This window comes from Tamandua tetradactyla, chromosome 1 (assembly GCF_023851605.1).
Source record: "Tamandua tetradactyla isolate mTamTet1 chromosome 1, mTamTet1.pri, whole genome shotgun sequence".
NCBI lineage: Eukaryota > Metazoa > Chordata > Mammalia > Pilosa > Myrmecophagidae > Tamandua > Tamandua tetradactyla.
Window position 1 is genome coordinate 217934013 of NC_135327.1, and position 21823 is coordinate 217955835.

At 39.8% G+C, this 21823-nt stretch overlaps 1 protein-coding gene across 3 annotated transcripts in view; it reads left to right on the forward strand.

The window, feature by feature from the left end:
* Nucleotides 1-21823, forward strand: part of NRP1 (neuropilin 1) — a 154409-nt gene that overhangs the window by 97779 nt on the left and 34807 nt on the right. For 2 of the 3 annotated variants that reach the window (XM_077152119.1, XM_077152117.1), the window contains exons 8-12: nt 829-973; nt 8630-8961; nt 13082-13226; nt 16165-16269; nt 20648-20707. In XM_077152119.1, coding sequence (XP_077008234.1) covers nt 829-973; nt 8630-8961; nt 13082-13226; nt 16165-16269; nt 20648-20707 — 787 coding nt within the window. The remainder of the gene's footprint in view (nt 1-828; nt 974-8629; nt 8962-13081; nt 13227-16164; nt 16270-20647; nt 20708-21823) is intronic. The other variant, XM_077152118.1, reaches the window with a different exon arrangement.

The window sequence follows — 21823 nt, forward strand, 5'->3', positions numbered from 1 at the left end:
GTTCTGTAGGGCAGGCCACGAGTTGGGAACTCAGTGGAGATGATGAATTCCCCAGGAGAAGCTGGCTGGCTGAAGTAGAGATAGAAATTCTTCTTTCTGACAGTGAAATCATCAGTTCTCCCTTTAAGGCTTCTGACAGCTTAGATGAGGAGATTCCTCTCACTGCCGAAGGCAATCTCCTTTGTTAGTTGTAGATGCACCCAACTGACTACTAACTTAATCCATCTAAGCAATAGCCTGACAGTAACAATCAGGCCAGTGCCTGCTTGACCAAACAACTGAATGCCATAATAACCAGGCCAAGTTGACAAATGAAACTAAAGTATCACAACCACAAAATGTAATTTTACCCATAACCAACAAATTTAGACTCGTTAATAATGTCAGGGATAAACTCTTCCATCAAGAAATGGAGTCAAAAGGGAGGAAGAAGCTGAAAATATAAACTAGAATTTCAAAAGTCAAACTCTACAGCATTCCTTTGGAGAAAAGTAAAATAGCAAGCATTCCCATGGAATGTCTACAGTATTTTATTGGTCATTATGGTAAAGTTAATAATTTCCCACTTTATAGATAATAGCATGTATTCTTTAACAAATATTCTCATTGTTATATTGCTTTCAGGATTCCAATTGCTCTAGTTTCTCAGAAAATTTAATAGAAGATTGGGGAAACATTCTATATTAGACACGATTCTTTCCAATTGCCTATGCTTGGTAGACAATGCTGAAATTGTAAATAATTTTTACAAGCACTTGAGAAAACAAGTGGAATTTTTTAAAATCCAAAAAGTCTGTCACTTAAAGAATCCTTTCTTTTTCTATATAGATATTTCAGGGAAATACCAACCCCACAGATGTTGTGCGTAGAGTTTTCCCCAAACCACTGATAACTCGATTTGTCCGAATCAAACCTGTGACTTGGGAAACTGGCATATCTTTGAGATTTGAAGTATATGGCTGCAAGATAACAGGTAAGTTCCAGCTTCAAGATTGCCCAGTTTTGATATACGTAAGCTCTTAGGTATCAGTAGTGTAATTTTGTGTAAACATAGTCATTTTTAAGTGATTTTAAGAACATATGTTTTGGAGTTAGAGGAATCTGGGTTGAAATGCTACATGTACCACTGAGTACCTTGTTTCTTTGGTGAATATACTTGTCTTTCAAAACCTTTCTTATCATATGGAAAACAGTCAAAATCCTATACACCATACAGGGCTGTTTTGATAATGGATGAGATGACATAGGTAAAGCATTTAGTACAGTCTGGGATGTAATAGCTATTTGTTAAATGGCATCTTTTCCCCTAGCTTTTAAGTTCCATGAAGTCAAAAACCATGCCTTTTATTTCCATTTCCTTGGTGCACAGAACACTGACTGGTAGTTCATAGATTTACAATAAATACTTATTTCATAAAATGTTTTCCACATGCTTTAAAGTTTTAAGTCTGGTGTCCAGAAATGGTCTCATCATCTACATGTAAGGAGGAATTAACTCATGAGAATTTCTCCTTTTACTCACTAATCACCCCACCAACTTTCTCGTAGGTTTTGACTCAATAAGTACCTATCTTTGGTTGAATGAATATCCTGAAATTAGAAGTCAGTTCATAAATATTTCTACTTTGTTGCTTTTTGATAAGACTTTTAAAGTCTCTTTTAAATTTGGGACACGGAACTGGCATTTCTCCCTACTTGAGATATGAAAACCTCAAGTTCCTGAGAGAGATTCAGTGACTATAAACAAGCAGGGCGGTCGGGACGAAACAGGAAATAAAACTACTTATTATTCTCACTGTATTTCTTTAGCTAGTGGTGTTGTTATTCCTTGCCCACTGATATTCCTGTAAGACTACTTTGTATTTTAAAGTAAACAGCAGTCATATTAGGATTCCTTTCCATGTAAATAAATACATTACAAAGCTTTCATAACAAAAAGCAATACAATGTAAACTTCATACTCAGCTAAAAAATTCAAAAGCAGAGTCAGGAGGCTGAATTACCAACATGTAATTAAAAGTGAACAACTTTTATAAGTTTGTGAAATATCTTGTAATATTACCATTTTAGTATATATATATACTTAGGGCATTTAATTTCTCATTCTGTGAATACCGGCACTATTATTTTTATTTTTATCCTCTCGTGATACTATTATTTTTAGAAAAGGGAAATGCTGACTTTTGACAGATTTAACAGACTAAATAAGGAAAAAACAAATCGCCTGGGCATTTTTCCATGAAATTACAAGCAATTTGGGATAGAGCTAACTGAGAAAAAAAATAAAACCACATTTATTTGTAGTAGAGTTCATTTTAGAAGATAATATATGGCATCTTGACATCTAATTTCAAACCAAAATTTTACTTATTTCCTTCTGGAGATTTTTTTTTACTGTTTTAGGATCTAAAACTCAGAAAGCTTAAAGCCTAAGGCAGGAATTGGGTGGAGAGGGGGTTGGAGGAAGAAAGGGCATTGAAAAACTAGGTATGCCCTTGGCTTTATTTTCCAACAGGAGTTAAATGAGAAAAAGTTCTAGGTCACTTTCAGAGCATAACAAATTTGAGAGTCTACTCATAAATTTGTAGAAACAAGGCCACTTGAGGTCAGGGTAGAAATTTCTGGCCCATTCCTCCAACCTTATCTCATGTCAGCGTAACAGAAAAAATAAAAAGATTTATGGTACATCCTTTTGGTTAAATAAAATACCTTTTAAAGCCCAAATTGCCCTTTTTTATTTTCACAGAGATTTCTCTGAGAGTTAATTCTAGTGGTGTAAAGATGGGAAATGATTTATTGGATTAAAAAAATGATAATGAAATGATCCAGTTATTTAAACATAGATGTCTAAAGCAGCATCCTCTAATACTTTCATTAGTATGCTATTTTATAATTGTTCTAAGTAGCTCATTTTTTTTCAGATAAGATTATTGCACTGCTTTTAAGCCCATAGTATTAATCTCTTAATCATGACCTCTAATATATTTTAGATACTTTCTCTGTAGTAAAATATCAGTAATCTCCAAATAATTGGTCTAGGAAGGTTTCTGGAGAGGCTAGTATGTTTAGTGATGGTCATATGGACAGAAATTACACAGACATACCTGGGTTTGGCTCTGGATTGTCCACTTAGCAAATATATAATCATGGCCGTATCATTTACCTCCTGTGGTCTCCATTTCTTTAACGATAGAATTAACATGGATGAAGCTGTACTCAGAATTACATGAAAGACATTTTGTAAAGCACCTGGCTTAGAATAAGTACTCAGTAAATGGTACTTAATAAATTAAGGCAGTACACAGAACTCAAGAAATTGAACCTAGACTCAATCTCAGCAAGCAGAGCCTCTAATAAGACAATAACATCAGAGTTTTCTTCTTGATTACCAGAAACTAATAACTTTCTTCTTCTCAAGGCCACGTTCTCCCCCATCCCCCTGCCCCAGAGTTGAGATTAATGAAAGAAGCATGGGACTGTGGTGTCTCAGCTGGATGGGGAGATCAGAGGTCTTGAGAGCAAAGGTCTTGTTTGCCATATTTTCTATTGTGTCCTATAGGCCTGGAACATCGTAAATACTTAGTGGTTGTTTTTTGAATGAATGAATGATTTCAGTTTTATTTATGCCTTCTGACACCCAGGTGGCTGGACCACAAAATCACACCTTCTTAATTAACACTGAGTAAGGAAGTCCTAATTCAGTCTACTTGACTTAAATATATATATCTATAATTAAATATAATATATATATAATTAAAAGTTTACTGTGTGAGCACATCAGTCGACTTTCAAGGTATCCAGAGACCCATGTTTTTAACCTGAGTTTTGAGACCAGAAATTGTCTTTTAGAAAGATAGAGATGCTGGAAAATCCAGAGTATACAGTGGTCTGTCAGCATAGATATAAAGAAAGCAAGATTGGTACAAACCATTCTACTTTATAGGTGATTGATGGAGGATTTTTGGAAGCAAGCTTCATCATTTTGGCACAGATGGAACTTTATGAAAACATTAAGAGAGGTACTGCTTGATGTATGAGATCACACGATGAATCCTCTTATCTGGTGTTTTTTAGCCAGAAGTCTGTTGACTTCTGCACACACCGCTCTGTGCATGCCCTGATGTTAATCAAAGTTTGCAATATAATCTTAGGCACCACAACATCCAGAGGTGCTTTCTGAGTCATCAAGGGAAGATTCAATTATGCTCATTCAGGTTCTCCCATCAAATTCTTTCTTTGAAAATTGGCTAACTGGGTATTTGATTACCAGTATATCTCTGTTTTCCCATTGAAGCTGAGTACAGAGATTTCACTGTAAATGAATATTACTGAAAATAACCACATTAATATCCCCTCACATCTAGAATAGGTTTTGAGCTTTCCAAATAAGATTGCCAGATAAAATACAAGATGCCCAGTTAAATTTGATTCAATTAAACAATGAATAGTATTTTAGTGTAAGAATGTCTCATGCAATATCTGGGACATACTTACACGAAAAATTTATTCATTATTTTTCTGAAATTCAAATGTAGCTGGGTGTTTCCGTTTGCTAAACTGCTGGAATGCAAGATATCAGAAATGGGTTGGTTTTTACAATGGGGATTTATTAGTTTACTAATTTATAGTTCTAAGTCCATGAAAATGTCCAAATTAAGGCTTCAAGAGGAAGACACCTTCTCTGAAATCACATGGGAAGGCACATGCCTGGCGTCTGCTGGTCCTTCTTCTCTGAGCTGAGATGGCTCTGGTATTTCTTCCTCTGTGAGCTCTCCCAGCTTTTCTGTCTTTTATCTTCTCATAAAGGATTCAAGGAAAGGATTAAGACCCACCTTCAGTGGGCTGGGTCACATCGCAATTGAAACCACCTAATCAAAAGGTCCTACCCACAATAGGTCAGCACCCACAGGGATGTATTAAAAGAACACGGCTGGGCAGTGCAACGGTGGAATTTGTGCCAAAATGATAAAGCCTGCTTTCAGTCTCTGTACACAGAATTCTCGCCGGCCATGCCTCAGACCCAGGTTCGATTCCCGGTGCCTGCCCATGTGAAAAACAAACACACACACAAAAAACAATGCCTTCCCAGGGGTACACAGTAGCTTCAAACCAGCACACTGGGCATCCTATTTTTTGTTTTGGTTTGTTTGTTTTTTTACTAAATATGGAAACATTATTTCCGAAGGGTTTGAATTGTAGCCAAACCGCATCTGAGCTAGCCCACCATGGACCATCAGAGCGAGATCCTAGCATTTCATTCAAACACTGAATTCTTAATACACATTTTCTCATAATCATGGTGAGTCAAGAGGCAGATCACGGTGCCTCTTCATTGTGACTTTGGATGAGGCAGACATTCAGGAGTAACGTTCTAGCCTGCACCCCAGGTAGGGTGACCAAGGGGGGCTGGTTATCTCTAGCTGTGTGGCTCTGTAAACTGCTGCCCCAGCCAGCTCGCTACTAGAGAAAGGACATTAATCTGGTGAAGGTTCTGCTTGCCTTACAATATTCAAGTTAATTATGTTTTCCTCCAAATGACAACATCTGCTCCCCATTACCAGCCAAGCATTGCCTTTATAAAAGCTGGTTTTGAATCAGGCAGGTGTGACCACAGTGGCCAAAAATGTGACTTCTATTTTTAACACTATAGTTTCATAGTCACTTGGTAAAATCGTTTTCGTAGATCTTTTTTTTAATTCCCAGTGAGTTCATTCTTTACTTCCAGATCCCAGCCTGGAGCTAACACTGTGGCTGAATTACAGGAAAGGGCACTTGAGAAAATTACAGCTGCCTTTTATTGTATTAATAAGTTGATTCATTTAACAAATATTTGTTGAGCAAGTACTATGTATAAAACAGGGCATAAGGAGTCATAAGAAATGGAAAAATATGACTTGGTGCATGTCCTTGAAGGACTTCAAACCTGGAGAGGTTAATAACTAGCAGCCCAAGGAAATAAATACAGACATCAACATACAAGAAACAGATAAAATGCTGCAAAGAGGAAGAGAAAAGGAAACCCATGTCCAGTTGGAGATGAGGAAAAACTGAATAAATGATTTAGCATTTGAAAACAAATTAAAACTTTAAGAGGCTCAGATAGTGGAAAGGGCAGGGTAACTGGGAATTCCTAGCGGGGGACAGAATGAGAGAAAGTTCAGAGGTGAGGAGTCATCTTGTCTCGGTCGTACTAAGAGGTATGTGTAGAAAGACAGAGGAGAGGCCTTGGAAGGACATGATGGGAAAGGCCTTCCATGGGTGGTTGAAAGGTACATGCGGAGTTCCTGAGCAAGCAGACTCTCAGGGTTTGAGTAGAGAAATGGCATGATCCAAACTGTACAACTCATGCGAAAAGTATTTAAGTAATTATTTTGTGAAGTTCAACTGGTAACACAAATGTATTTTAATTGCATTAGATGCATGCCTCACACTGCAGAGGATTATATTTTTAGGCTCAGCTTTGATTAAATAAGACACAACTTGAGTTGTTTCAAAGAATAGTAAGTTATCACTCCCATGCATGTTCTTGATTGAGAGAACATTTTTCATGCACAGTTTTGAAAAGAGAATAATTGACACATTGGACATTTGGATATGAAGCCACCAATCAATGATTGGCAGTCTCCATGTGCTTAGCATTCTGTTGGCAGCTGCAGAAGACATAAAAAGATGTCCAATATTGTTCCTTGTAAAGGAATATATAATCTAGCTGTGGATGCAAGACTAACACACCTAAACATCTCAAGGACAGTTTAATGCTAAACTCTGTGTTACTGACTGTCAATGCCATCATATTTTTGAGAAAGAGGGGTTCAGAATAAGGCTAAAAAGATTTTGAGAGAACTTCATGACAAGTCTTAAGCTGAGTCTTAGAGTTTGAGCCGAGTTTGGGCCTTGTCAAATGAAGGAGAGAGGACATAGCAGGACCATTTTGAGCAAAGGCAATGATGGGAATCAGATCTATAAGAAGAAAATAGATTTACTGCAATATACTCTCAGCAATAGGGAATAAAATTAGCTAGACAGGGAAAAACTAAAATAAGGATCTTGAAAGCCTTCAGCATCATTCATAAAATGGGACCATGGGAGGTATGATACTAAGGTTCAGGTATCAACTTGGCCAGGTGATGATGCCCCATTGTTCTGTTTCTGTGGACTTAAATCATCAGCATGTGAAATTCATCTATGGCTATCACATTTTTGTAGCCAGCTAAGGTGAGTGCTTTCCCCAATGAGTGAGGTTTAATTTAATTAGCTGGAGGCTTAAAAGAGAGAGGTCAGAAGAGAGCTCAGAAGCTCAGCATACCTCATCTCAGCACTAAGCAGCTCAGCCCAGAAATTTGGAGATGCAGAAAGGAATTGCCTTGGGGAAGGCTGTTGGAACCCAGAAGCCAAGAGAGAAAGCCAGCAGACACCACCCAGTGCCTTCCCATATAGCTGAGAACATCAGACGAAAGCTATAGCTGCCTTTCCTCTGAAGAACTATAAATTTTTAACTAAATAAACCCCCCTATTAAAAGCCATTCCATCTCTGGTGTGTTGCATTCTGGTAGCTTTAGCAAACTGAGAATGACATGGTGAAGACAATGTTTGGTGAAAAATCATATGGCAGTTATGTGGAGAATGGATTCAAACATAGGGCCTCGAAGGCCAGCTGGGAAACCATTTCAGCACTCTGGCCATGAGAGCTGGAGTCGGGGTGATGCCACAAGAAATGCAGACCATGAGGTAGTTCCAATACATATTTTTTTAAAGAAAGCATGACAAGATTCATAGGGATAAAAAGAGTAAAATATAAAATAGGGCAGGATAGATAACTGGTAGGTACTAAAAATTGGTGATACCACTTATTCAAATATATGGTTCAGTAAGCATTTCAGTGTCAAGAGGAAAAAGAGTATTTGAGTTTGGACATGGTACATTGAAGATGACAATGGGATATTCATGCTGAATGGTCCCAATGCAATTAGAAATAGGGGAGGGAGAGCAGCTGAGCACAAGATTGCACTGTCCTTCAATATTCAATCCAGCTGTCACCTTCTCTGGGAAACTCCCTCTTCCTCCCAGATGAGTCAAGAACTTTCTTTCTCTCCACTTCCTCATCATTTTTTTTTTTTTTCCCATGGGCGGGCATCAGGAATCAAACCCGGGTCTCTGGCATGGCAGGCTAGAATTCTGCCACTTGAGCCACCATCGCTCTGCCCTTCTCTTCATTTTTTTACCTTTGTTTTAGCAGCTCTTTTCTTGGCGGAACGACTTATTTACATATCTCCAAAGCCACCGTAAACTTTAAATCTTCAGAGGGTAGGGCCTGTATATGATCTAAAGATAACTTCTGGATGCCAATGAGAGTGGGGACATCCATAGTTTGGCATTAAACTTAGAAGATTGTCTTATTGATGATTTTCTTTACCTGAACGTGAGCGTAGGAAGAGAAGTTCTGAAAGTGGAAGCAAGCAGGATTTGAAGTGGGGACCGCTCTAGTTTAATAAAGAATATTCCAAAGATGTTTTAAATTACATGAATGGTTGCGAACAATGTTTATACTCAATGTGTTGTGACCTCTTTTTCTAAGAGTGGAGGCTCCTAGAAAATCATCTCATGTTATCAATTTCATTCCATCCCCTAGATTATCCGTGCTCTGGAATGTTGGGCATGGTGTCTGGACTTATTTCTGACTCCCAGATTACAGCATCAAACCAAGGGGAGAGAAACTGGATGCCTGAGAATATCCGCCTGGTGACCAGCCGCTCGGGCTGGGCACTGCCACCTGTGCCTCACTCCTATGCAAACGAGTGGCTCCAAGTTGACCTGGGAGAGGAGAAGGTGGTGAGGGGCGTCATCATTCAGGGCGGGAAGCACAGGGAGAACAAGGTGTTCATGAGGAAATTCAAGATTGGCTACAGCAACAACGGTTCAGACTGGAAGATGATAATGGATGACAGCAAACGCAAGGCTAAGGTAAGGGCTCTGGGGTAAGGGGGGTCTCCCCAGGGAGGAAGTCATTCCTCTTGTCCTCAGTTTAAATCAGGGGCCTCCAGCATTTCCCTGAGGAAACGCTACTGCCTATTTCCTTTGAGCCTTGAGATCAGTGGAAGTGGATGATCCCTCATGCTAGAATGGGGTGCTGACAGCGATGGATAAACGCAGAAAAGGATAGCACTGCTGGTGGCCTTCCCCTGGCTGGGGGAACCCCAGGTGGTCCATCACTTCTCATGGGAGGGGGGATATGATAGCAGTGGGAGGGGGCAGGGTGGGGGGCAACCAACTCTCTCTCTCTCTCCCCATCACCCATCCACCCCGGCTTTAAGGGTAATATTTAATGCTGTGGAACCTTTTAAAATGCCATTGGCTCTTGATGATCCAGTAAAAAAGGAAAGGAAATCGCAATTTAAAAATTCACCAAAACACATGGTATGATTTTTTTTTTCTTTAGCCAGACACTTCAGTAATTATGTTTTCCTTAGGCTGACAGTAAACTTATTTGCATTTCTGAGCACACATCAGCAACTAGGAAAGGGGGGACCCACTTTGGGGTGGGTCCACGACACTGGGTGGCCAGGAAGCCTGTTTGGAATTAAAATAAGTAATGAACCCAGAGACAGGCAGAAGTTTTCGTTTTTTATGCACTGTGGGAATTCTGTTCAGCGGACAGTACTTCTCATCGCCAACATAATTGGCCTTTTGCTCCCAGGCCTTCCATCCCTGCTTGGGCCCTGACTTACTCCCCTTGTGAAAAGAGTTTTTAGCTCATTGGAGGGAATATTAACCTCACTCCCACTCTGAGAGACTGTGGGAAGATGGTTTTAAATGAGACCTTGGGCCAAAGGCCTTGCAGGCGGGCTGCTTAAGCCTGCAGGCCGCCAGCTCCCACTCACTCCCCAAGCGGGGCTCCGCAGAGCCTCCCTGCCTCCCCTGTGCTGGAGTCTACACCCGCTGTGGGCTTCTACTTTCTCAGCCCTAACCATTTCTCTCCCATCACTTCTTCAGTCAACTTTCACCTTCTAAAAGGTTTCCGATGTCATCTGTATCTCTGTGCAGCCAGCTTCTTGCTTGTATCCATCCCATCTCCTCTTCTACATCTGCCCCTGATGCTTTTGTGAAAAAACTGAAGGAAAAAAAGGGGGGGGGGTGGAAGAGGGAAGAAGTAGAATAAGCCTTAGAAACTGGAGTTCCCTGAAGAGCCCATCTTTCCTGCCACGCGGGGAGCGCTGTGACTTCATCACTAAGTGTGAATATGCTGCAAATCAACAACTTCTTGGAACTGCTGTCATGTGGAAGGGTGTGCTGTTTTGACATGTTCTTCAACACTGTGGTTCTAAGAGAGGAAGAAAACAAATCACCATATGCTTTTGATAGGCTGCATCATATGCTTCTCGGTCTTTTGTTATCTAATCCAAGCACCCACAGTCAAGTCTCAAGCTCTCACTCTACCGTAGTTAAATTCGGTATATATTCCACCTGAAGCGTACACCTAGTTCTCAACTTTAGCAAAAGACTCCACTCAAGATGGGTTGGATGCATTCTGTTTTGTTGCTAAAATGTCATTTTAACCATCATCATCTTCCTATATTTAAATCCATAAACTGTACAGATTATATTTATAGAACCTAAGCTATAATTCCTAGCAGACCTTTCCACTGAAATAAAATCTTTAAAATGAAAAGGGAGACTGGTAAAACCATTAATTTAGGAGCAACACCTATTTAAACATTTTGTAATAATGATATTTAAAGTATACCACATTTAAATGTATAAATGAAATTTAGCTGCTTAGGATGCCAAGGGCCTTTTATGCAAGCATGAAATGAATAATAGATTTTGTGAAATAAAGCAACACTTTAATTGGAGTTTAAATCCTTTTTTCCCTCTCCTCACCCCTTCCTCCAGAAGTACATAATAGAAAGAATTTTTGAAATAACTACACTTTTCAGGAAAAGATAAACAGTCCACACACTCAAAGCCCTCTTCTTCTAAAAAAATGGTTAGTAAAAGAATGCCGAGATAAATCATAAGCAATCTTATGCTATCAAAGTTCGCTTAGGTCTGTATGGGTTTTCATTGATAATATTCTTCTGAACTTATCACTGTCAGCTTTTATGGTAGATTTTACATTTTGTTAATCCTTTCCTCGAGTTAAAATTAAAAGAAGAGCCTGGGATTCCATATGTTTTCTCCTATGATCTCTAGACCTCTGTTAATGTAGACAGAGCTTGCATGTGTGGTATAATGATATTTTCATTATAATTAGTATCTTACTGACAATAACTTAATTGAGCCTAACAGTAATCCATTTCAGAGTCTCAGTTAGGAATTCCAGTTCTATCAAAACAGTGTGGATCCCGGTGCACGGGTAGTTCAGTGGTTAGAGTGCCCGCCTTTCAAACGGGAGACCCGGGTTTGATTCCCGGACCATGTCCCCTCCCCGCCCCAAAAAAGACTGTGGATACCCAAAAGTGAATTTACTCCTGAAGACAACAGAAGGGAATCTTTAATTGGGAGGAGGTATCTATGTTCGCCATGTACTCTTGGGTGCCTGGAAACTTTTCAGGGTTAGAAAAGCCAATGGATTTACTTCCAGAACTTGGTAACCTCCCAGCTGTTTGGCTGTTTATGTGGCAGCCTGCCCAGTCTCTCTTGCACTATTTGCTCACATTTCCACCACTGAATGAGTCTACCTTTGACCTATGCATGATGTTTTGACGCAGAGGTTAGGCATAGTTTCCACTCTTAACAGATGTGGCCTTAGGCCATCAGATTTGGTAGCCTATGTTGCACCAAATTTAAAGAAAACTTAATGGAACTAAATGTGTGACTTTGAATAAAGGTATTTCCCAGACCTCAGGATTCCCATCTACTTAAATGAGGAATGATTATTTCTCAGGGCAGAGGCAACACAGAGGTGTCACCGGGGCACTAGTTAAGACTGCCTGTATTTGAATCCCGACTCTGATACTTACTGTCTGCCTGGCTGAGAGCAAATTACTCAGCCTCTCTGTGCCTCAGTTTCTCATCTGTAAAACGAAAGTAGTAGTAGAAATTGTCTTGAGGATTAAATAAATGTGCATTTTTAAAGCACTCAGAACAATATCTGGCACAATAAATATTATAGGACGCTTGAGACATAAAGGGACATTCCCAACGAAAAGACAATTTTTCCAATATTACCCCATCTCCCATTTCGGATGGGATTAAAAATGTTGTTGGGAAAACAGTATTAGAGAGATCTAGCCATTTCTTGAAAGAAAAAATAGGCCAGTCATTGCTCCATTTTCCTATGATTCCACTGAAAGATTTTGATCTTCCTGTCAGTGTAAAAAAAGGAAATAAAGTAATCGAGGAGCAGCACTGGCGATGGTTCATGTAGCATCTGAAAAATGTCACAGTGACTTCAGATTAGGAATACACTGAAAGAGATGCAGATTTATAGTGAAGTTCAGCCAGGCCTCTGAGCTTACAGACCGGACACGTGTTACTTGCTTCCAGTTGGCAGGTACTTCGGAAGTAAATGGCAATTTTAGTGCGTTGGAATAACCCAAGTTCTTGAATAAACAACATTTGCATTAGGTTAAATTCACTAGCTCCTACTTCAGGGGGTTAATCTCTCTCTTCTAGAGGGCCAAGTTTTAGCAAAACCAGTACGCTCTCATTTTAGAGAATCTAACAGGAGTGCTTATTGCAAATGCAGTGTCTTTCATAAACTCTGAAAAATGGCAATTTCTCTTCCTGAATTATCTTCCACCACCTCAAGGAAGTGATAAAGGTGTCACCTCACCATGGCACACATCAGCATATCATTTTAAAACATGTCTCATTAAATCCTCAGCTGCTTGTATAGTTTCAGCGTGTACTCTGAAATTTCTAAGAAATGACATCTGTCACTTCCCGAGGAAGATTTAATTGGTTGATTGATTTTGTTGGTTTTTTTTTTTTTTCCTTTCTTGTTTATTTAAGAAATATCAGCCATTTAAGGAGTGGTAGAATGAGGCCTATTTCTTTGCCCTATTAAGAGCCCTGAAGGAAGGAAGAAACAGAAGGGAGACTTTTTTTCTTAACGACCCATGTTTTTCATGCTTCACAGTCTTTTGAGGGCAACACCAACTATGATACACCTGAACTACGGACTTTTCCACCACTTTCCACGCGACTCATCAGAATCTACCCCGAGAGAGCCACTCACAGCGGACTAGGGCTAAGAATGGAGTTGCTGGGCTGTGAAATGGAAGGTAATGACATTTTCAGAATCTCTTCTAGTTTTCTAGATCCACCCCCCCACTCCCCCACCATTTATGTCCTTACATGTCACCTTTTTCCTCTCTGTCTGCAAGCCAATGGACTCAGCATCCTAACACACCCTAAATCACACCTTTGTCTTGGTTCTTTGCAAAACTCTCCTCCGATCCAGTGGGATTGTCTCCTTAGGTTTTTTTAAATTTCCTTACAAGCCTATTTCCAGTCCAAGTTCTTGTTTGCAGAGCTGGCCACCACCACATATTAGTGGGAAGCAGTATTTGACAAACTGAGATGCCAAAATGTCATCTTGGATGATTTTCTTAAATTGCTACAGGGAAACAAGACTTTACATGATATAATGGATATGAAAGTGCTGTGAGGCCTGTTTAAAGATGTTCCTGCACAAACATAGATGATCATATGAAGGACAAATGCAGTTCACACACTGACCTCAGGACTGCGATCAACTCTGCATTTTTAAATACATAATGAATGAGATGAATGCTTGAAAATAATGATACAATGGTTGTTCATTGCACCCTTTATTGGTTTTGTGCATTATAATCCTCATCTGCCCTAGATTGGGGCATAAATGAGTAACTTTAAACCAGCTTTTCCTTCCCCATCAAGGTCTTTCTCCAGGTTAGCTGAAAGAATGGCTGTTACTGGTGCCCAGATGTTAATCAATTGAGCATATGCTCAGAGTTGTTCTAAAGAAAGCTTTTTAACATCACCTTCTTCTGCTGGTTTCCAAAATTATTTGTGTTTTAGGCTACACAAATATAATTACATTCCTGAGCATGTGAAATGCCATAAAACTTTTCTTATGCACTACAGAATCTTAGGCCATAAATCACCCTACTACTGAATAATTCATAGCAACTTTTCTATGTGTTTATTTTAAAACCAGGCCATTATCTCCCAGTCTTTACTGTGTAGTTGTTTCCATGTTTGTAGTCATGTTCCAGAACTCTGTATTATCTAACTATGATCAACACAGACCAAGAATGGCCCTGTGCCAGGGCTTTGGCAAAGATGCCAAGAAAAAGAAGGGCTGGGCAGATCGCACCAACTGTGGACACATTCATTTAGTTTGCTGAGAAATGTGGTCATCGGAAAAGGAAGTCTGCTGCTAAAATCCAAGCCTTTAGCCTAGATTCTGGAAAGAACCCTGATTTAGGAGGTAGCATGACTGAATGGTTGAAAAGACTGAGGCCAGTGGCAGTTTGCCAAAATAAACTCTGTAGCGAGGTAGAAATTTTTGGTGGAGTGATTGGCCTGTGGATGTTTCCAAGGACTCACAAAAGTGAGGAAGTTGCCCCTAAGCCTTAGGAGAAACCAACATCCGGAAATCAAGGTCAAGCTTTGAACACAACTGGCAAAAGAGAGTGTATTTCTTCCCCCTTAAACCAATTAGCAGGCCCTTATTAAATATTTATTTTGTGCCTTGTTCGACAGAAGACACCAAGGGATAAAGAAAGAGGATAAGAAGCAGCCCCGCCTTCCATGATCTTCCATCTTGTTTTGAGTTAGCACTTACATTTAAGAAACAATTAGAGAAACACAGAAAGTAAAATATTTTCAAATAATAAAACTGGGGTGTAAAACTCATTCATTCTCTCCTGTTTTCAGCTTTGATCTAGGTATTATCCAGGGACACTTACGCACTGAAATCTCTCCTTTATAAACAGAATAAGGAACAGAAAAAGCAGTTAGACAATGAGTTTAAAATACTTAAAAGTGGCATATTTTTGAGAGCTAGGACAACTTAGTAAAACAAGTCCCTAGACTACTAGAGAGGAGTCTTTTGATTCAGTGGGTAAGAATTTTACAAAGCTTAACATGACTGCCTCTACCTGTACTTGGTAATTTCCTAGTTATTTTTGGTGTATGTGTTTGGGCCATTGGGAAAGTTGAAATTGAGCTACCTTTCCACATTTGTCATAACGCTACTGGGTACTTAATCACAAGAGCAAACAGTGTCAGATTTTTATTGAGAAAGCAGCAGTCACCAGCACATTCCTACTGGCCAGAAGCTGTAAGAGAACAGACCTCCTGCTCCCAGCATCTTGCCTGGTGCCCAAATATCAAGAGAAATGTCCATTATCTCAAGTCTTGTGAAATGTAATGCCGAAAACTGTAAAATATTAAACAGATTGCAAAAATGAGTAACAGGCTGAAAAAAAAAAAAAGAACTGAACTAAACGTAAAGAACTTCAAAAGCAGTCTTTGATTAATGTTGGCTACCTTTCAACTACAAATGCAAAGATATGGGAATGCCTGCTAACAGCGGTATGCAATCCTGTGGGAGTTCAAGTAAAATGACCCCCAGCTAGCTGAGTCAACTCCTCTCAGACACCTGCTGTGAATACGGGGCTCTCAAGTTGGAAGCTTACGTAGAGGGAAATGGAATGGCCCATTAAAAAGGATACTATTGCACTAAAAATGAATGTTAGGACTCCCTTTTAAGGAAAAAAAAAGTTATAACAAAAATTTGCAGACTTTGTAAATACTGAGAATCTAACAGGATTCATGACACTTGAATTCTCTAGCACCTTGAAAGTGAAAAAAAAGATAGTGCAAGCAAAATCTCTCTCATCAAAGTTCTCAACTCCAAGGTCATGAATAAATAATCAGCGAAAATTTAAGAGCTTTTCAGAAAAAGAACGTTTATGAAGATAACAATGTGCAAAATGGGAAAGCAGCCAACTTGACTCAGCAGATATGGATCAGACACCAAAGCAAAGTGTTCCCTGATGCAGTCTGCGAAATCCAAGTATATTTAGCTCCTGAAAGAGAGGCAAACCGTACGTGCGCCTGGCCTGCTTACGACAGATTGGAGTTTTCTCCGAAAGTGCTAGCAGATTCAGTAGGCTCGTGAGTACACTTGAGAGTATAATGTGAGATAATAATCCCTGGATCTTGTTTCAGTGCCTACAGCGGGGCCGACCACTCCCAACGGGAACCCTGTGGACGAATGTGATGACGACCAGGCCAACTGCCACAGCGGAACAGGTGATGACTTCCAACTCACAGGTGCAGAAACCATCTTCATCCCATTGCTATGCCATTTTAGCTCACGTCTTGGTAGAGACCCACTAATGCCTATTTGTGTTCGCCTAACACCTCATGGCAACAGAGCATCAGGGTTTCGGCAGAGCTGACCCAGGAACAGAGACAGCCTTGCCAGAGCATGTGTATCTTCATCTCTCTCATGCCTTTCATGTAAACAAATTGATCATAATATCCACAGCCATTTGCAACAATGATTTTAGCCATTTTCAGAGCCAAAAGCTAAGAACATCTCAATTGAATGAGAATTTGTGCATGGCTGACTGTGCTAAATTCATCCTTAATCTTACCCACTCACCTCCTTTCTACCCGTAACACATGCATGACCCATATGCAACCACATACTTTAGAAGATCTCATTTCATTTTCTAATGAGGACAAAATTATTTGAGCAGATCCTTTATTAAACTAATTGATAACGTCAGGTTTTTATTTGAAATGCAGCTTTTATCTTAGGATATTGTACATCATTTTACATTAAAATTTACAAAGGCAGAATTCATTGTTTCTTCACATCACCACCAATCAGTAGATAGATCAGCAATGGTGTGTGCCATTGGTTAATCGGAAGTATTACTCCACCGCATTCTAAAACTCTGAATGCTAGAAAGTGACGTTCTCTTCCACTTGGAATGGCAGAGGAAACATTAAGCAAGTAGGGAAATGGGATTCCACCAGTTGGAAACTGGCCCAGGCCCTAGGATTTTCACCCTGATTGGTGCAAAGCATGTCGTGGAAGCCTTGCTTGGTATCTGGGTCAAAATGCAATTTTATATAGCATCTGATTATCATTTTAAGAATCCCAAACCCCAGGTATTATATGTGAGCACTTGGATGCAGATCTTTTTATTTTTTATCCAGAAGGGACAAAGTGAGTCAATATAAGTAATTTCCATGGTTGAAACTGAGGGTGTAGCCACGTAACTTCACAATACCGCCATGTTATCAGCTAAAGCATCAGTGCAAAATCTGGATGGAAATGTCCCAAAGTACATTTTCAATTACTTCAAAAGCTCACCTCTGAAGGAGGAGAGAGCTCTGCATTCTGAGATGAAATAAGGCATAAAAAAAAAGTTTAGCTCAGAAATTTAGTACCATGAACTGGGTTTACATTTATATCCCACCTTCCAAAATCCATCTCCCTCTAAATTTCCAGGATAATCACTTACATATTCAATAAATTACATTTTTGTGACCTTTTGAATGCAAATCTTGTATTTAAGTAGCCATAAGCCACAAAAATTACTCCAATTAATGCAGGGATATTTTCTGCATAAGATAGCAAGTTCAAGTTGAAAACCCCTAGAGCTGATGTAAAAATGGAGTCCCATTCCATGAATGAGGTTCTTTGGAAACTTCCTGGGATTTCCTATAAACACCGCCACAAACCCCAGACTTCTTGCGGACCCCATCACACATCCGCAGTGAAATTCCTCATAAAAGGGAATAACTGCAGCAATCACTGAATATCCGTTTCAATTACACTCTTGTGGACCGGGTTCTTCTTTTTATAAACCCTTAAGTGGTCAGTTAATATTGATTAGAAACAAAGCCTCGGATTTACTCCTCATATCAGAACAACCAACCTTCTCATTTTTGCATTAGTTCATGACTGAATCAATTGAAACTGAAGCCTTTGAATGAAATAGGGCAAGTATGTTAGCCTGGAGCAAACTGTGTATGGCAACAAGTAACAAACCACAGAAAATGGGTCATTTATAGTGGAAACACTGACAACCCTTTAAAAGTACAAGGTTTTGCTTTAGCTAAAGTGTTTAAAACCATTTCTTGGGTACATAGAAGAAAGTTCATTCTATTATTTTATTTATTTAATTTTTTTGCTTATTTCCATAGCAAAAAGTCATTTTCTGAGGCCAGAACATTTGTCTCAGTAACTCTATAAGTAGATACATATATTAAGAACCTCTGGAGGTGCTGCTAATGTCTTCCCCACACCCCATCAAGAAGAAGTGATTTTAGAAGACATTCTCATGATTCCTATTCATTTATTGCATTAAGACTAATTTCTCCTTTTTTTTTTTTTTACTGATTTTGCTTTATGAAACTATTCATTATCCTTTTCAGAAAGAGGAAGCTCTTTCCTATGTAAACATTTGCAAGGAGACACGTCACCTCACCCAGCTACCTCTTACATCTAAACATCCTGCCTCCTTGGCCCACAACAATCTGCTCTCTCTCTGCTAATTCTTTCACCGTCTTCACTGTTAGACCCGCAAATGTGGGATGTTCAGATTAGTGAAACCCACCCAAGAGCATCCTCACTTTATCCCTGGTTGGTGGGAACATGGAAATTGGGTTCAATGTACTCTTTAGCAGTTTTTAGCTCTCTAACACAGATGGTGTTGATTTAATTTTTCTCCTGGGTTAACCCATTTGTATATAGAGGGGGAGAAATAGTGTAGCACAATGCTCATTACTGCCAAGCAAGCCTGAATTCTTGGTGAATGGTACCAAATGCACGGAAATGTGGAGAGATTCTGCTCTCCCTTTCTTGCTTGCCAAGGTGAAATCTCACTCCTGAAGTTACTCATTTGCAAATGCCTTTGAAGTCATTAGATAATATAATTGGCTTCAAAGGCATCGGGAGACTAAATTTCACTTTGGAGCTGCTGTGTACCCAACGGTGGAATTTGGCTGCCCACCTATAACAAAAATGATAATGCAGATCAGTTTTTAAAAGTGAGTTTTCACCTTGAGTCATTCTCCTTGGGAGGCTACTGGGAACAGAATGCTAATGTATTCTGGCCTCCCTCCAATTCTGCCATTATAGATTCACCTTCTTAACCCATAATATATATAATTCCTTCTTCCTTGTGCCTGCCTCAGTGAGGCCACATTACATATGTGATTACTCACCCAGCATATTTACTGAGAGAGCGGGTAGAGTATGTCTTGATACTGCAATTGATTAGCCCAGAAGTCTTAAGACCATTCCAAGGGCATGATTTTACGGTTCTCTGATTCATGATCTGGAATGTGGGAGCTGCAAGTATAGGCTTAGAGCCTGGCCAGAATAAAGATCACTGCAAATCTTTACTGAATGGCACTACTGGAAGGTGTACAATTACAGCTCTTTTTATCAACCCCCAAAATTTTACATGGGCCCAGTCCATACCCTTACCTTGAGCCAGTTCTTTATCTCTTGGGATGGCAGATAGAATACCTTAGCCTATGATCTGCATCCCAGACACTTATGGGGAGAAACGGCCTTCTCAAGTGACTGAGTAATAAACAGCAAATCAGTTTCCCAGCATAGGGGACTATGAGACTCATCTAAGCAGCTTACACAAATACAGGTGTCAGGGCCTTAACCCTCAAGATCAAGGTGGAGAGGTGGCTGGGATCTATGATTTTGGTAAGCGTTGAGGTGATACCTTATTATGATTGGGCAAATTTGGGAACCCTGCTTTCAACCAGAAGTAGAATGAAGAATGGAAAAATGGAAGTGCTGAAATGCAGAAGTATAGAGGGTAACACAGAGATTTGAATCAGTTCCCACCTGTCTCCTGAGCAGGAATTCCAAAGTCTACCCATGCTGATTGAAAGCTCATATGTTCAAGGAGCTATTTGTTCTATCCTACAGTTCCATGGGACTATGAAGAAATATTTCTCCTCATCCCCTCTCCCTGCTGCTTCCCACAGCTTCTCCAAACCACATACCCGGCAAAATATTTGCCCTTAGGAAAAATAAACTATAGCCCCATAAAAATAAAGAAAGAAGGAAAGGGAAGGAGGAGAAGAGAGGGAGAAGGAAAGAGAGAGAGAGAGAGAGAGAGAGAGAGAGAAGGAAGGAAGGAAGGAAAGAAAGAAAGAAAGGACGAAGGACAGAAGGAAGAACCAACCACTGCCACTCACATTGAACATTCAGTTTCTAAAATAGATTGTGAAGATTAACCTTGCACTTGGCCTGCAGGCCCACATCTGAGACCTTGGAAAGCTATCTGAAGCTTAGAAGTCTAGGTCAAGTTAATACCCACGTCATTGAGGCCACCCAGAATCCTTTGCCTTTGGCTTTTGCAGTTGTACGCCATGACTGGGAATCAGAGAATGCCCTTGTAACAGAGTCTCAAACCCACCATGCCACCTGAATACTTTATAAGAGATGCATTGGGTGGAATTTACTGGTTTATTTGAATCTGACATTTGAGGAGAGTAAAATTTAAGTAAATACTATTGCTGGAATGAAATGATAGGCTTTTCTATGGAAAATGGTTTCCTCCAGTAGACATATGTGAACATACAATGTTTCTGGGTTGCAAATTAGCTACCGTTAAGGCTTCTGTTTTCTCATTGTTGTGATGTTATTGTTTTTGCTTTTTAGGTGGCACCACTGTGCTGACCACAGAGAAGCCAACAGTAATTGACAGTACCATGCAATCAGGTATCAAATTAAATGTTTAGAAGCACTAGATTCCATCCATCCCCCTCCTGTCCCAATAGTGCTTTGCTGTGCGTCTTGGTTTTGAGTTTCCCTGAAAGTCCTAGGAGAGATGCCGTGGAGCATCTGGTCTCCAAGCATGAGCCATAAATATTTCTTTCCTTTCATCCACATGTATATGCAGCAGGGAGGGAGATTTCCTTCTCCATCAGTAATTGCCAAATGGTGACAATCCCAGCTCTCAACTGAAGGAACTGAGTAACATACTTTGTTTAAATGCAGCACATCTAGGACATAGACTGTGTTTGCAAACTACAGGAGAAGGAAATCTCACAGGCAACAGCCTGACTATTTATTTTCATCACAATCCTGCAAAACTGAGACAGGCAAAGTTTGTCAGTTTTGCCTGCCATGGAGTTGGCAGTTTTACAATAGCGTTTCCAGTGGGCGTGCCACGAAATGGGGTTCAGGAAACCACCACGGCTATAATTGTGCACGGGAGAGGAGCAGGCTTACAAACGGCATCCTCTCTTGCTTCTTTTATTAATAGAAAAGTGTGATGACTTTTAAAGCCCTTAGCTCTTTATCAGAGGTCAACCACAGTTAAACGGTGCCCTCTGCCCTGCACAACCTCTTTTGTTTCGTGTTAATACTCTATGAAATTCTTCCCCACAGACACCCATGAAGGGAAACAGTCAGTATAAGCAATCAGAGGTTTTAAATACCTTTAAAGTTAATCATTAGAGTAAGGTGACCAGGTTAGTTTTCCAGCTTCTCCCATTTCCTCTATTAAAGCCCACTCAGCCTTAGCCTCCACAGTCATTTATTAATGGGGCATGTGGTATATATCAATGTTTCCTCAACTGTAAGATGCTCCCCAGCTAGGCAGAAAGTAGAAAGGACTGCTCTAATTAGTAGGCTTCCTTAAAGGAAACTGTCACCGTTGACCTGATTAAATTAAAAAAACAAACTTTCTTTTGAGTTGAACTTAACCCCAGGTTCCCCTATGGTATGCTCAGGTTGACAAAATTCCTACTACCGCAAAGTTCAAACACTCTGAAATACCAAAAGATAGGACAGAAGAATAATCGCCTAAATTCCTAAACTCTGTAGACTTGC